Genomic DNA, 15,409 nt, shown 5'->3' with positions numbered 1-15,409 from the left:
GTTTATTTCAATTGAGCAGACAGACGTGTCGAGCGAATGAAAACAGAACACGTAATCAAGAGTACATTGAGGGTAAATGGATTCTTTTTAATGATTCACAGCAACCACATTTATCTCTTACTGTTACTAGAGAGAAAAATGTCTTCAGATAACCAGTGGGTCAGCAGATGAGGATGAAGGCCAATTGTCCCGACTTATCAGGAAATCTAGAGACTCCCCCTTTGTTCCGGTAGGTAAGTACAGCCTTGACCGGGTACTGGAAAAATGTTTGTAATAACAGGTTAAAGCTTTACCCAGTGTCTTTAAAGACTGAAATCTTTTGTATAATTGAATATCTCAGATAATTGAAGTTACCCGCCTCTAAGCATGAGTTAAACTTTCAGAACAGTTTCTAGTATATGATAAATCCCCAACAACTATTAGCTATTATTATTATGAAGCATCAAATTTTATTCTATTTAATCTATCTCCATTTGAGGTCTACCTAAAATTGGCTGTTCCCAGCCCATCTAAATGAAATTGATTGAGTGGACTTTAACTTTTCTGTGATGACTCAGGATCATCATCAGCCAACTGAAAGTCTATTAGGGACTATGGAGATGTATATGTCTCTTTGTCCTCTAAGTAACTCCAACCTTTAAGTTCTTGTGTCTGATGTTTATAGATTTTTCTATGTCTTCCATTATTTTCAGGTACCACCAAAAAAACCTGCTTCTAAAGTTCTCTGGCACTAGAAGCTAGATACCCAAGCTTAAAAGAACTGAGTCGATTCAGAATAAGCAGCTCTGGAGAAATGGGCCTACCTGTACACTTGAGAGCATGAGCTTTGTAGTGCTTATGCTCAGTGGCCCTTTTTCCTGGCTTCCTGATGTGTTCCAGATGTCGAAGTTGATGGTTAAGTAATCTCTCGGTTAAAGAAGGGGTATTATAATTAGACTGGAGTCTTAGCCTCTTAATCTTTTCCCAACACATTTAGTATTTTCATTTTCAACAAGTACCAAAATTTGGGCTTAGAAAACACAAATCTGAGCACCAATATTATGTTTTTAAAATCTCTCTTTTCTATTTTATTACTTCAGCTGCCCCAAGCATTATTATTGTCTAACTTCAGCCATGCCTCTTTCCTTATGTTAATTTTGTCCAGAAACTATTAAAATAACTGATTTAAATCAGATGTGCATGTTTGTGCTTAATTCCATTAAACCTTCTAAGTAAGTATAACTCATATGTTTTCATTAAGTGTCACTGCAAATCTAGCAACTTCGTGTCATTATTCACATGTCACCAAGAATCAAAATTGTACTTTATAGTAATAATCCGTTTAGAAATTTCATTTAATTTGACTAAGAGTTGTAACAGCACCCACAGGAAATGGAAGCAAACAATTTTATAGTGATTTATTCCCTTCTTTAGCATTTTTAGCTAGAAAAACAATTCAAGAACTTGATGTCACTTGACCAGATCATGATAATGAACAGAGATTAATCACTGTACCTGTTGTAAATTAAATTAGTTTGCCAGAGACATTTAGGGTAATTAAAGTAAAAATAAAAGTGTTTCCAGCTAAATTCAATTATATACAAACTGCAGAGACACAATGTGGAAAACAGTAAAGGTCCTGACTTTGATCTCTAAAAGAAACAAAACCAATTTAAGTAAGAACAGAACCTTGATTTGATAAGGAAAGAGAACTAAGTTTTTGCTAGAAAAATAATGATAAAATTTGGGTATATATATATATATATAAGTATTAAATAGTTTGTTTAGCTATTGTTATTTTAACAATATCTGTGTATTTACTGCTGTAGGATAGAGCGTCTTGTGTAAATAACTTACACAACATTTTTGTTATCTTAAATAACTTCCATCATATTTTGTTTAAAATTGTCTCATGATCACTATTAAGGTCTGTGCATACATTATGTATATTTAAACTGTGTTACTAGATTATTTGTTTTTGCTTCTTTTATTTAACATTTCTTATGTACATTTCTGTGTATTAGTACTTCCTATAATTGTAATTTTTTATAGCTATGACAGTTTTTCCTCCGTTTGGGCCATTTGACTTGTTTTTAGTTTTTGTATCAATTTTTCTTTTGCTTATTTCCTTGGAGTATGTTCCCCCAATTAGAATTTCCGGGGCACGAAGTACTTTCAGTTTAATGTCACTTTTTATATATTTCTAGAGTTCTTTCCAGAAAGATTTAGCTAAACTTACAGAGCTTTCAGCATTGTATCTGTTTCTCAATGTGCCTACCATCGTTTTGTTGTTTTTGCTATTTTTATATCTACGTCAGTTTTACTTCAGTTTCATTTATTGCTAATCAGCCTGTAAAATATACATATATGCTATTATTTACTGATTGCTATTACCACTTATGAAATGGATCATAAAGAATAAATATAACTTCATCCACCTATAGAGACATACATATGCCAACAGTTAATCAAAACTTGCTATCGTATATAAATATCAATTGCATTTCTATATACTAACAAACACATGGAAACTGAAATTAAAAACATACCACCATTTATAATCATGCCAAAGAAAAATACTTAGGTGTAAGCTTAAGGAAATATGTACAGAATCTGTAAGCTGAAAATTACAAAATGCTAATGAAAGAAATCAAGTACCTAAATAAACGTAGAGACTATTGTGTTCACAGATTGGAAGACTCAATGTAGTAAAGGAATCAATTCTCCCCAAATTGATCTATAGGTTTAACATAATTCTCATTAAAACCCCAGCAAGGATTTTTATAGACATAGGCAAGTTTATTCTAAATTTATAGGGAAAGGCACAAGTCCTAGAATGGTTAAAATGGTCTTTTTTTTTTTTACGTGGGAGGCATCACACTAGCTGATATTAAGGCTTACCGTTTAGCTACAGTAGTCACAACAGTGTGTTATAGATGGAGGCTAGATGCATAGGTCAACAGGGTAAAGGATAGCACCCAAAATATAGACCCACACTTTTATTATGCAAAAATTTTCTTTATTCTTATGTCAAAATATAGTATTTTCCTTATCATTTTAAGTCTACCTTACCCTCTTATTTTTAAGTTATTTTTCAATTGCAGTTGACATACAATATTATTTTAGTTTCAGGTGTACAACATAGTGATTAGACATTTATATGACTTACAGAGTGATCACCCTGATAAATCTAGTACCCATTTGTCACCATGCGGTTATTTCAATATTATTAACTATATTCTCTATGCTATACTTTATATCCCATGACTATTTCGTAACTACCAATTTGTACTTCTTAATCCCTTCCCTTTTTCACCCACTCCCCTAGCCCACCTCCCACGTGGCAACCATCCAAATGTTTTCTGAATCTATGAGTTTGTTTATTTTATTTTGTTTAGATTTCACATATAAGTGAAATCATACGATATTTGTCTTTTTCTGTCTGACTTACATCACTTAGCTTAATACCCTCTAGGTCCATCCATGTTGTTGCAGATGGCAAGATTTCATTCTCTTTTATGGCTGAGGAATATTCCATTTTATACATATACCACTTCTACTGATGGACACTTAGGTTGCTTCCATATCTTGGTACAGTAAATAATGCTGCAATGAATACATGAATTCACATGTCTATTCAAATTAGTGTTTTGGGTTTCTTCGGATAAATACCCAGAAGTGGAATTATTGGGCCCTCCTTTGTCTCTTGTCGTAGCCTTTGGCTTGAAGTCTATTTTGTCTGATTTAAATATTGCTACCCCAACTTTTTTGTTTCCATTTTCATGCCTTTTTTCATCCCTTCCTTTACTTTCAGTCTGTATGTGTCTTTCGATCTGAAATGAGTCTCTTCTAGGCAGCATTTGTAAGGGTCTTCTTTTCTTATCCATGCAGCCACCCTATGTCTTTTGATTGGAGCAAAAGACATTTTAATCCATTTACAATGAAAGTAGTTGTTGATAGATATGTAGTTATTACCATTTTATTATTCATATTTTTTCTTTTTTCTTCTCCTTCTTAAAGAAGTCCTTTTAACATTTTCTGGTAATACTGGTTTGGTGGTGATGAAGTCCTTTAGATTTTTCTTGTCTGAGATATCGTACCCTCTTTTAGATGTTATAAACATGCTATTCTATTTTCTTCTAGTTTTTGTTGTTGATATTCTTGTTTTATTTTTACCTTTAATTGTAATGCATCTAGAATTTTTTTGTAGGGTCTGGTATGAGATACAAATCCAAGTTAGTTCTCTATACCAAAAAATTGTACTAATGATATTTATTAAATAATTATTCCTTTATCTGTCTTTTGGTTGTTTGGATTTGGCATGGGTTAAGTTCTCATAGTGTTTTAAATCTCTTTCCAGAATCTTTCCTATTCAGTTGACCAGATTTCTGTTTTAGAGCTAATTGCATAGACTCTTGGTCATCCCATCACCTTTAACATCTGTAGGAAATACAAAAATATTCGTGAGGGCTTGGAGAGTTTTCTAGAATCACAGTTCTTCTTGGAGTCACATACTTCTTGTGCAAATATTCATATCTTTTCATCTTTCAATAAAGTTTCATGTCTCATTTTTACAGAAGATTCACGATTTTACCACTTTGCTAGATTTACTCCTTATTCGGTAACAAGTAGAAAGGAGTAAAGCCAAACCCTCAAAAGCTATTATCGATGCTGGGATGTTTCACTGGTTCACTCACTAAGTGACTTGCCCCAGATAAAAGCCTTGCAGCATGCACAATTTGAAATCATGCTTCAGGAAAATTAGAAATGACTAGACAAATTACTATACTATATGGTTCAGGTTTTTCTGGGGAAAGGCAAAACTGCGAATATTGAATCCATGAATGTTATGGGTCCATTTTTAAATTTGGTGGATCAAACCTGGCATGGTTCTTTTTAAAGTATTCTTTGGTGTCATGTCTGCTTATCTTCCAAGTACTGATCCTTTGTACCAGCTTTTATTCAACTCTCTAAGCTCATGGGTGTTCTAGCCTACTATTTATATAATCCCCCTTTTTTAATTCACAGGTATTGCAGGTTTTATGACTGTGGTGTCCTATGGTCTTTACAAGTTAAAGTACAGAAGAGATCAGAAAATGTCCATTCATCTTATTCACACGAGAGTTGCTGCCCAAGGATTCGTTGTGGGAGCTGTGACTCTAGGTAACTTGCTTAATTTGTATCTTGTGTTCAGTTGTCTTTGAAAGTATTTTTATTTATTTTATCCATTCATATTATAAGATTAGTAATGGGTCAAGATGATATAATGAAGGAGGAATGGTAAGAAAAACAATAATCTTCTCTTGGTTGAGGTTGCTGCCCAATTATAGGCTTAATTTCTTAATATTTTAAGTACTGGGGGAAAAAAAAGCCAGTAGACAAAAGGTACAAACTTCCGGTTATAAAATAAATAAGTTATGGCATGTAATGTAAAGCGTGGTGACTATAGTTAATAATACTGTATTGCGTATTTGAAAGCTGCTAAGAGAGTAGACCTTAAAAGTTCTCATCAAAAGAGAAAAACATTCTGTAACTATGTATGGTGGTGGATGTCAACCAGACTCAATTGTGGTGATCATTTTACAATATAAACAAATATCGAATTTTGTTGTACATCTGAAACTAATATATGTTACATGTTACATGTCAATTATACCTCAATTTTAAAAAATCCAGTAGAGAACTAGGTTATCCTCTTTAATGAAAGGAACAGTGAATAGTTCGCACTCTATATAACTCAACTAAAAGCAGTAGTTATAGATCCCAGCCTTGATCGCTCAGCTAACAGCAGCGTAGTTACCAGACTATTTGAACAGCAAATATAATTAAAGTAATTTAACTGGGAAGAAAACATTTTTAGAACCGAAAAGTCTCAATATCCTCGTTCCCCTTTTATTCCAAATTTCAGCAACAGGCAAATCTTTATTTTTATTAGTCTATAATTAAGCAATACTTACACAGTCAAATCCAAATCCAGAGAACATTGTCTGGTTAATTCAGGTTATAGCAACAGCTAAATCAGATAGTTCTATTAAGAAGTCCACTTTGGAACCTAAATTACCTGATTGTCGAGGGGGCATCTACATTAATGAGGATAAGTCCAATGTTCTTAGCTCCCCTTCATGCTGTGCAGAGTAGAATCAACCTAAGAGTGAGACTGCAACTATGGAATGATGGGTGTGGGGCTTGCACATAGTTATATGGTAATTATCTTATTACTATGAGCTGTGACATGCAAGTCTTGAGCAAGAAACTTTAGTACAAACTTAGTCCTCATTCTCATCATTTGGCAAACATTTATTGAGCACTTCCTTCTTGCAGAGTACTGAGCTGGTCTAGAGACATAGAGATGACTCGGTCCCTACCCCAGAAGAGTTTAGTCTCCTTAGGAGAGAGACCAAGAACAGAAGAAAATATAAAGTCATAGGTCAATGACAGAAACAGCACAGGTTGCTGTGGAAGCACAAGCACAAAGGAGGGGCATTTAATTAGGGCTGAGGGTCCACAGAAGGCTTTTCTAAGGACGATGAGCCAAGAATGTGGAGGAATTGACTAGGCAGAGAAGATCAGAATTCTAGGTAGAGGAAATAACAAAGGCACAGAAGCATGGCATGTTAGTGGAACTCTACATAGCTTGGTAAGGTAAGCGAATCAATCAGTGTTTGATGAGAGAAGTAGAACTAATAATAATATATAATAAGAGACTTATTACAAGTATTTGGGTTTATATAATTGTGAAGTCTTGTTTATGTAACAGGAGCTGGGGCCTGAAATGGGCAGGGCAAGCAGTTAGAAAGAAAAAATAGTTGTAACATGGCAGAAACAAGAAAAATCTTCAATCTGCAAGGATGAGCTGGAACATACAGGATGAACTGGAACCCTTGTGAATTTCTCACCATCTCTAAGTCTCCAAATTGGATCATGGGAGTGATATAGAAAAGCTGATGCCCTTTATCCTGGAACTAAAACCTGAACCTGGCCGAGGAGTGAGAGAAGGTAAAGGAGGAAATTCAGCAGGATCTATAGTAGCTGTGCTCCTGATTGCTACCCCACGCCAACAAGCTGGGCCAGCAGATAAGCCAAAATATGCTGCAAAAGTACTTTGCATGTATTTTTTAAAAATTGGCTGCCGCTTTGCTTCTGTCTTCTAAATTTTATGTAAAATGTCTGCTGGGTAATAACTCAAGGGATAAAAAGAAAGGAATTCTGGAAAATGTAGTTACAGTTTAGCTCAGTTGACACAATCCAAATCCATCACTGTCCACCCCTTGCGAACCTGGCATCCATACATGTGTACGTGCCGCTGAGTGGGCTCCGACTCCTGCCAACCCTATTAATGAGTGATGTCCACAACGTCCTGCCCTCTACAGCCCTGCTCAGCTCCTGAACACTCATGCCTATGGCTTCTTTCATGGAGTCAATCCGTCTCATATTTAGTCTTCCTCTGTTCTGCTGCCTTCTATTTTTCACGGTAGTATTGTCTTTTCCAAAGAACCCTGCCTTCTCGTGATGTGCTGGAAATAGGAAAACTTTGGTATTGTCATTTTTGCCTCCAGAAATGTTTCGGGCTTAATTTGCTTGAGGACCCACTTGTCTTTTGGTGGTCCAGGGTTTCCGTAGAGCTCTCTTCCAACACCGTATTTCAGATGAACCAATTTTCTTCCTATCCGCCTTCTTCACTGTCAAACATAAGTAACTGGGAAGACGAAGGTGTGCATGCATCCATATACACCTATTTTAATACACTTAGCTTTCAAATAAAGACAGTGGTAAAACTGGCTCTCTCTTGGATAACAAAACCATGCTCATTCTATCCCAAAAGAAGATACAAAATCCCTCTTTGGATGATGATTTGTCTTTGAGCTGAGTCACATTCTCCTTTAATATCCTGTGACTTAAATAGTGAGATAGAACATTAACTACTAACCCTTCTTGTATTGGATGGGAGGTAAATGGAAATGGCAAATAGAAAAAAAGTTGGTTAATGTATACACAAATGCATTTATATCAAAATAAGGAAAAAATATTCCTATCACAGTCTTTGTTTCTGCAACTGGTCAGGTGGTCATGGCTGAGATTATGTTCTTCCACTAGCCATTTCATACTCCCTTTGGCTTTAGCAAGCACCTTGGCTATTCATGGGTATTTGACTGGTGTGATGACCCAAACCTTCATTCCTAAACAGTCCAGGTCATTAGCCATCCTGCCTGTGTTGGGTATAGCTTTCCATTGTCTTTCATCACAAGACATAGGAGTACTAAGAGATGCCCCCAAAGATATGATACATTCCTCCTTTCCCTACCATTACATAGCAGCAACCCAATTACCCCTTGATTGTCAGATCAGATGAATGTAATGGTCTAACATGATGTCCTGTGGAATGGAGTGATAATCAAGGTCTCTGCAGACTAGATTATGGCAGAGAGTTCACACAGCCCTGAGACTGGACAGTGAAAGTAGACTACTGGCCCTGCCAGGTGAAAGCAAACTGGTTCTGATGGTCCTTACTAAGGGGTTACAGAAAAAAAAAAATGCTTTCAATCAGATTAATAGCTGCAAACCAAATAGCCAAGTCTGTGTTAATGTGCTCTAGCAATGAAACCACACCTGGATAGCATCTGCAATTAGAGTAATCAACTGATTAATGTTATAGAAATCCATTATCATTCTCCAAGATCCATCTGTCCTCTGACCGGAGGCAAATTAAATTGAGATGTGGTAGGAATCACCACCCTGGCATCTTTAAAGTCCTGATGATGGCACTAATCTCTAAAATCCCTCTGAGAATGCAGTATTGCTTTGTTTACTATTTTGGTAGATAGAGGCAATTGGAGTGGTTTACATGTGGCTTTCCCTACCATGATAGCCCTTACTCCATAGGTCAGGGAACCAATGCGAGGATTCTGACAGCTGCTGAGTATGTCTATTCCAGAACTGAGGAAATAACATATAGTGGGTTCAGGGACCACCAGGCCAATTGCAGAATGGCCCCTCAGCAAAACTCCACTGACCATCTGACCTCCTTTAACTCCTCCTTTGACTGATAGACCACACTAATTCTCCAGGCATTAGTATCAATTCAGAACCAATATTTAACAGTCTCCTAATAAATGTGACTATTTCCCCTTCCTTGTGTACAGGCATCCTGGTGAATGGCCACAGGTCCCTTTGGGGAAGGCTAGAAGGAGGATTTATAGTATTTACACTTTTGGCTATGTAACAGGGCCTTTCTTTAGGGAGATCTGACCTCTCCCTTCATTCAGGGGACTTCAGGTCTGTGACTTGACTAAAATCTGGGAATTCGTTGAGGGGCCATGGCTCTCCCCTGTAATGATTCCAGTCAAGGTTTAGTTCACCAAACCTATAGTTTTTCTGCTTATATTTTGCCCACCATTTTCGACTCTAGGGACACCATAATCAATTAGCCAATGCCAAAGATCTTGGTGGCTTAGACTATTCTGATTACTGCTTTGAATTTGCTGCCAGTTACAGTAATTGTGCTTTCCTTGTCAGTTGAATACTGCTGTTTGACCTCTGCCACCACAGAATCCCATCACTCTCACTGAATTCAGGGAGCCCCGCAGTTCCCACTGGCATTTCTGGCTTACAGGAAATAGTCACCATAAAACTCTTCAAAGATTCCAGGGCTCCCTTCACAAATGTATTTCTCACAGCCTCGGTGAAGGGACTAGGGTGTGAGTGAGCAGGATAACCCCACTCTAACATTCAAATCTCCCTAAGCCTTTGGATACCTTCCTCTATGGCAAGGTTTCTCAATCTCAGCACTATTGATACTTGGACTGAATTATTCTTTGTTGTGGAGGGCTGTCCTTGCATTATAGGATATTTAGCAGCATCCCTGGCCTCCACCCACTAGATGCCAATAGTACCCACCCCTCCCTGGCCAGTGTGACAGCCAATATCTCCACCCATTGCCAGATTTACCTGGGGAGCAAAATTGTCCCGGTAAAGAAAAATCACTGCTCTACCACAGAAGTATGGACCAAGGAAGTTCTGGCATTTCAACTTCATTTAGTGGAGATTTTTTGGTCCAAGTTTCAGTCATTCTCAGGCAGCGATGGAAGGACTGTTTCTATTGGCAAAAGAGTCTCAGTAAAATAAAGGGGGTCAAGGACCCAGTTTCACTGAAATCTGCCCATATGTCTTCATCCCAGTTTTCAGGGTCCCACTCCTTCCAATGCAATGCCTTAACTTTAACATAAGAGATTTTATGAGGTTGGGAATTTAATTTGTGTTGTGATTAGCAACTGACAGGATTAGCCCCTGTGTATATTTTTCAAAAATAGCATCCTCATGACTACAAGAGTTAAGACTTTCTTTTTGGAAAGCCATAAAGATTTCAGGTCCCTCGTAAGACCTTGAGCTAGGAGTTAGAAGCCTTGAGCCTATCATTTTGTTTTCCCAAGTTCTCCAACACACTTAGAAGTAATCAACCTTATACTCTTTATTTCCACTAGACATTCTATGGAAGTAAATATTTGATCACCCAAAGCCTCGCTTCCTATAGGCACCTGATTAAGGGTATCTACAGGTGATAATTTTTAAAAAATGTTTTGCTACTGCATGCCATGGACTGCTAGCATCCTCTTTATCCCTGTAAAAATGGCTATTAATACCTTTAATCAGACCAGAGAATCAATTTCAGGTAACCAAGAACCAATTCTAAGAACCTATCCTCATGATTATGTTTCTAACCTATTTACAGCATAAAGTTGCCTTATTTCTGTGAAAGGATTAAGACCTTACTTTGACATTAAAACTTCCAACTAAAGGGAAAAAAGGAACGTACCTTCGTGGTTATGTAACTCTGGAAGCTTCCGATACCAAATTCTGTATCAGTCAGAGTTTAATCAGAGAAACAATACCACCAGAGATGATATATAAAAAGGGATTTATTATAGAGATCTGACCTTATGCAATTTTGGGAGCTGGTTGAACAGTCCATGTTAGGCGTATATTTCTATGGCTGGGGACTGACGTTAGCAAGGAAGCAAGTGAGAAGAAAGAATAAACTGGAATCTACAAGGATAGCTGAAACTTGAGTCAGTCTCTGACTAACTCCAACTCTGCTCACGGTGTGACCTATAAGAGAATCAGCCAATTCTGTCACGGAGCTAATGCACACTTGGCCAAGGAGCCAGAGAAGCTAGAGGAGGAGATCCAAAAGGAGATGAAAGATCTGCGCACCTTACTGTTGCCCAACAACAGTGTGGTGAACTTGCAGATAAACAACACGCACAAGCCGTAACAGTGCCAGATGCCCTGCGCCAAGTGCAAAAAAAAAAAAAGATAAGACAGCTGATGCTTCAGCATTCACCTTCAAGTCTCAAGCAAAACATCTCCTGAGCCAAACTAACACAGAACTATGCAGAGAAGCGAATTCTAGAAAACAGCTAAAACTTAGCTAAATTATATAAAACAAATCCCCAGTAGATTTTTATGGTTGCAAGCTGAAAAGTGATAAGATGAAGTCAGCCAGAAAAAGCTTTAAACAGGGGAGTAACAGAAACAGAATGGCAGTTTAGAAAGATAGCTGCTTAATAGAAAGATTGGAAACAGGCAATGTGACACTGTTTAGGAATACTAAACAGATGGTCATACTATAAAGGAAGAACACTATTATAAAACTCAGAACAGTGGTTACCTATGGAAAAGGGAGGGGTATGTGGTCAGAAAGGGGAACCTGGGAGACTTCTAGGATGCCTGCAGTATTCTATTTCTTGACCCACAATTACAGCTTTCACTCTACAACTACTTGTTAATTTGGTCATTTAAGTTTTACGTACAATTTTCCATGCATATTATATTTCACCATGAAAAAAATGTTGAGGAAAAAGAAAATGATTAGAGATGATCTGCAGATGAGGAGAAAAAAATAAAGACAGAGAAGTTAATTAAATGATGGATTGGATCTGAATTAAGGCAGTGGCAGTGGAAATAGGAGGAGATGGATTCTAGAAATATTGAGGACTCGGCAACTGAGTGGGGAAAAGTAAGACAGGAGGAATCAAGGATAATTTCTAGGTTTCTGGTTTGGACAACCAGATGAAAGGTCTGCCTTTCACTAATACAAAGAACAGAGAAGAAAGAACAGGTTTGGTGGGAGGATGAGTGCATATTGGACAAAACAATAATAGCTAACACTTAGTAAGTGCTTACGGTGTACAAGCCACCCTAACTGCTTTATGTAGTAAATCTCACCTAATCTTAATAAATACCTATTTTGAAACCCCTTGGTGTGCTGCCATACAATTCAGTACTGATGCTAACCATCAGGAGCTCACATCAGATACCACATGTTTGAGGACATAGTGTGCAAAAAGACTGCCCTTACTTCAGACACCAGCCTTTGGGGTTCCCAGGCCACCTGAACTTCTAACTAGCTACAAATTCGGGCATTCCCAGACCTCTTCAGGTTTGATCATTTCACTCGGGAAAGCAGTATACTTACAGTTTCATCATAAAATATACAAATCAGAACCAGACAAATAAAAACACAGATGGGAAGGTCTGGGAGGGTCGCAAGCTCAGAGCTTCTATGACCTCTCCCTATGGGATCAGGACACAATCACCCTCCCAGCATAGCTGTTTACCAACCAAGAAACTCCACTGAGCTTCAATGTCCAGAGCTTTATTGGGGCTGCAATATGTAGGCATGGTTGATTAAATCACTACCCCATCCCTCCCAGGTGACTGAATTCAACCTCCAGTCCTACTCCCCTCTCTGGAGATCAAAGAGCCCTCTGGTCATATGGTTAGTCTTTCTGGCTGACTAGCCACATCTTTAAGCTAAGAGCCCACCACGAGTCACCTCATTAGCATAAATTCAGGTGCGACCCAAGGACCTCTTAGACATACTCCTATTATTTGGGAAATTCCAAGCATTTTAGAAGATCTATATCAGGAACAAAGACCAGATAAGCCTTTATTAAACAAAACTCTATGAGGTAAGTACCCTTATTACCTGTTTTACAGATAAGGAAACTGAGGCTTAGAGAGGATACCTTACTTGTTCACAGTCACCTGGGCAATCTACTCCAGAGCCTAGAACCCTTAATTTTATATTATACTGACTGAGATGCCTATGGCAGGTATCTCCAAATTAGAGTACTCATACCCTAGGACAAGTATAAAGAGATCCATGGGGATGTGGGAACAGAATGTTATCTTGAAAACGAAAAAGCTTTACTACTATGTAGACTGACCCTAATACATTTATACTGCTTTTAAATAAATGCACATCTTGAGGGGCATGCTCAACGAATTTACTGATGCACGATTTAAAAGTTTAGAGACCAACTACCTATGGGACATGAAAATATCATATATGGTACAAGGAATGTATATGGGTCTCACACTCAGAAGACATCTAACTTAGAGATCTAACTTGCTTACCAGTGAAGCAACAGGTTTGAATGAGGTGAGACAACTCAGAACTCCAGCGCACATCAACATTTAAGAGGTAGGCGAGAAGTAAGAATTATCAGTGTCTAAGGGGCTCAGGGAAATAAGTCCTATAATTCTCTCTGAATCTGAGAATGTTATTTCCGTAGATACCACAATGATTCAAGTTTAAATATTTTTGTCTTGAATTTTATGCATCTACGATAGTTATAATACTATTTCTTTAGAAAATTATACAGACATCTGCCTCACTTTGCTATCATGTTGAGATAAGAACTAACTTACTGACCTTCTGTGCGTTCTTTGAAGATATTAATAAGCAGTGTCAGGAAAAAAAAAGGAAGGAAACTGAAGTATTTAGTTTAGACAATCTACTAGATAGATGATGCTTTGATAATTGATACAGCTGAGAGAGGGATTGAGTTGTAGTTTAAATCTGTGACTTCTTACCTTGCTTTGAGTGTAAACATTTGCTGATAACCCTGGAATTCATAGGAGCAGCTCCTCTGTTCCTCAGGCTACTTCTGCCCTTCTGTAAGGCCCTAGGAGACCTTATCTTATGGAAAGACATATGTCTCTCATCTGCCTAAACTCATAACTATTTCACCCACTAGATTGTAAATTCCTACAAGCAGGGATTAAATCCATTTACCTCTGTTTTCCTCAAGATACTGAGCACAAGTAGACACTGAATAGATGTTTGCTAAATTGAGGTGTCTATTATTTTTATCTTAATATCTAGCTGAATCTTTCCACTTCCCTAACATTTTTACCAATATTTTAAAATTCAGACTTTAGGGTGGCAATAAAAACATCATAAATTCAGATTTATACTGAACTTAAGTGGCTCTTAGTTTTGCTTTTTTGGTTTTTTTCTGGAGCCACTTGTATGAATCAAGCCAAAAATTAATAAGATGAATGGTGTTTGTTTGTTTTTAAATTGTGGACTAGTTTTGGAAAAATGCAAGTAGAAGAAATTCAGTGTTTGTTTCTCATGGATACACTATTGACATATATCTTTTTGTTTCTAGGTGTTCTTTATTCTATGTATAAGGATTACATTAGACCTCGATTCCTCGGTGTATCCAAAAAATGAAGCTACAAAAAAAAAAAAGACAAGAAGGCTTCTGAAAACTATTATGAAGAATGAATTTTCAATATGTAGCAAATTATACTGCAGAAGTATTAGACAGAATTCTCATAGCCTTGTATAGTAATTGTTTAAGAAGTTAATTTCCAAATCAACAATCATAGTCAACTGAAAAATATCTTTGCTGATGCCTTTCAGAACATAGGACATGGTTTTCCGACTCACAAATTTTTATCTTGTAATTAGTGGCAGAAAATAATCTATACAATGTCAAATATGCCAAATCAACAATCACAGTTAATTTAAAAATATCCTTGTCAATATCCTTCAGAACCTAGGATACAATCTTTTGACTTTAAAATGTTTATTTTATAGTTAGTTGCAGAAAATAACCTATATTATGCCAAACCAGTCTGAAAATTAGGAGTTAATAGTGGCTACAGAAAATTTTTCTATATCCATATTAAATGTGACAGTCTATTCATTGCTTAATTATCCCCCAATAAGGCAAGGTAATCAAGGCTTTCATAAACTCCTTTTTAGAATGGGCAACAATTACATCACAGGAGAATGGTCATGTTATTTAAATTTGGTTCATCAGAAACTTGACTATTTTACCACAAACATAAATGTTTAACATTTAAATATCTGTGCATTCATTTTTATATTTCTTGGAAGTATTTCTAGGAATACAAAGGTAATTGCTAAAAAAACATCCCTTTTCCCCCAGATGACAATATTGTGGGAGTGAAAAGATTTACTCCAGACGTGCTATTGCTTATCTGGTAGGAAACACAAGAATAACACAGTCTGGATTTAATAAATTCATGTGGGTGTTTAAACTAAAAAAAAAAAAAAAAAAAAAAAAAAAAAAAAAAAAAAAAAAAAAAAAAAAAAAAAAAAAAAAAAAAAAAA

The 15,409-nt window shown here is 36.7% G+C and overlaps 1 protein-coding gene across 1 annotated transcript; it reads left to right on the top strand.

Annotated features, from left to right (window-relative positions):
* On the top strand, positions 1-15,316 carry HIGD1C (HIG1 hypoxia inducible domain family member 1C). The gene is given in 4 exon segments (XM_039862115.1): positions 1-159; positions 161-233; positions 5,008-5,142; positions 14,436-15,316. Coding segments are annotated over 4 exon segments (396 nt in total). The 5' UTR covers positions 1-36; the 3' UTR covers positions 14,501-15,316.
* The last annotated feature ends 93 nt before the right edge of the window (positions 15,317-15,409 follow it).

The sequence above is a fragment of the Pteropus medius genome, unplaced genomic scaffold, assembly GCF_902729225.1.
Source record: "Pteropus medius unplaced genomic scaffold, Ma_sr-lr_union100, whole genome shotgun sequence".
Taxonomy (NCBI): domain Eukaryota; kingdom Metazoa; phylum Chordata; class Mammalia; order Chiroptera; family Pteropodidae; genus Pteropus; species Pteropus medius.
This window is presented reverse-complemented; position numbering and strand designations above follow the sequence as displayed.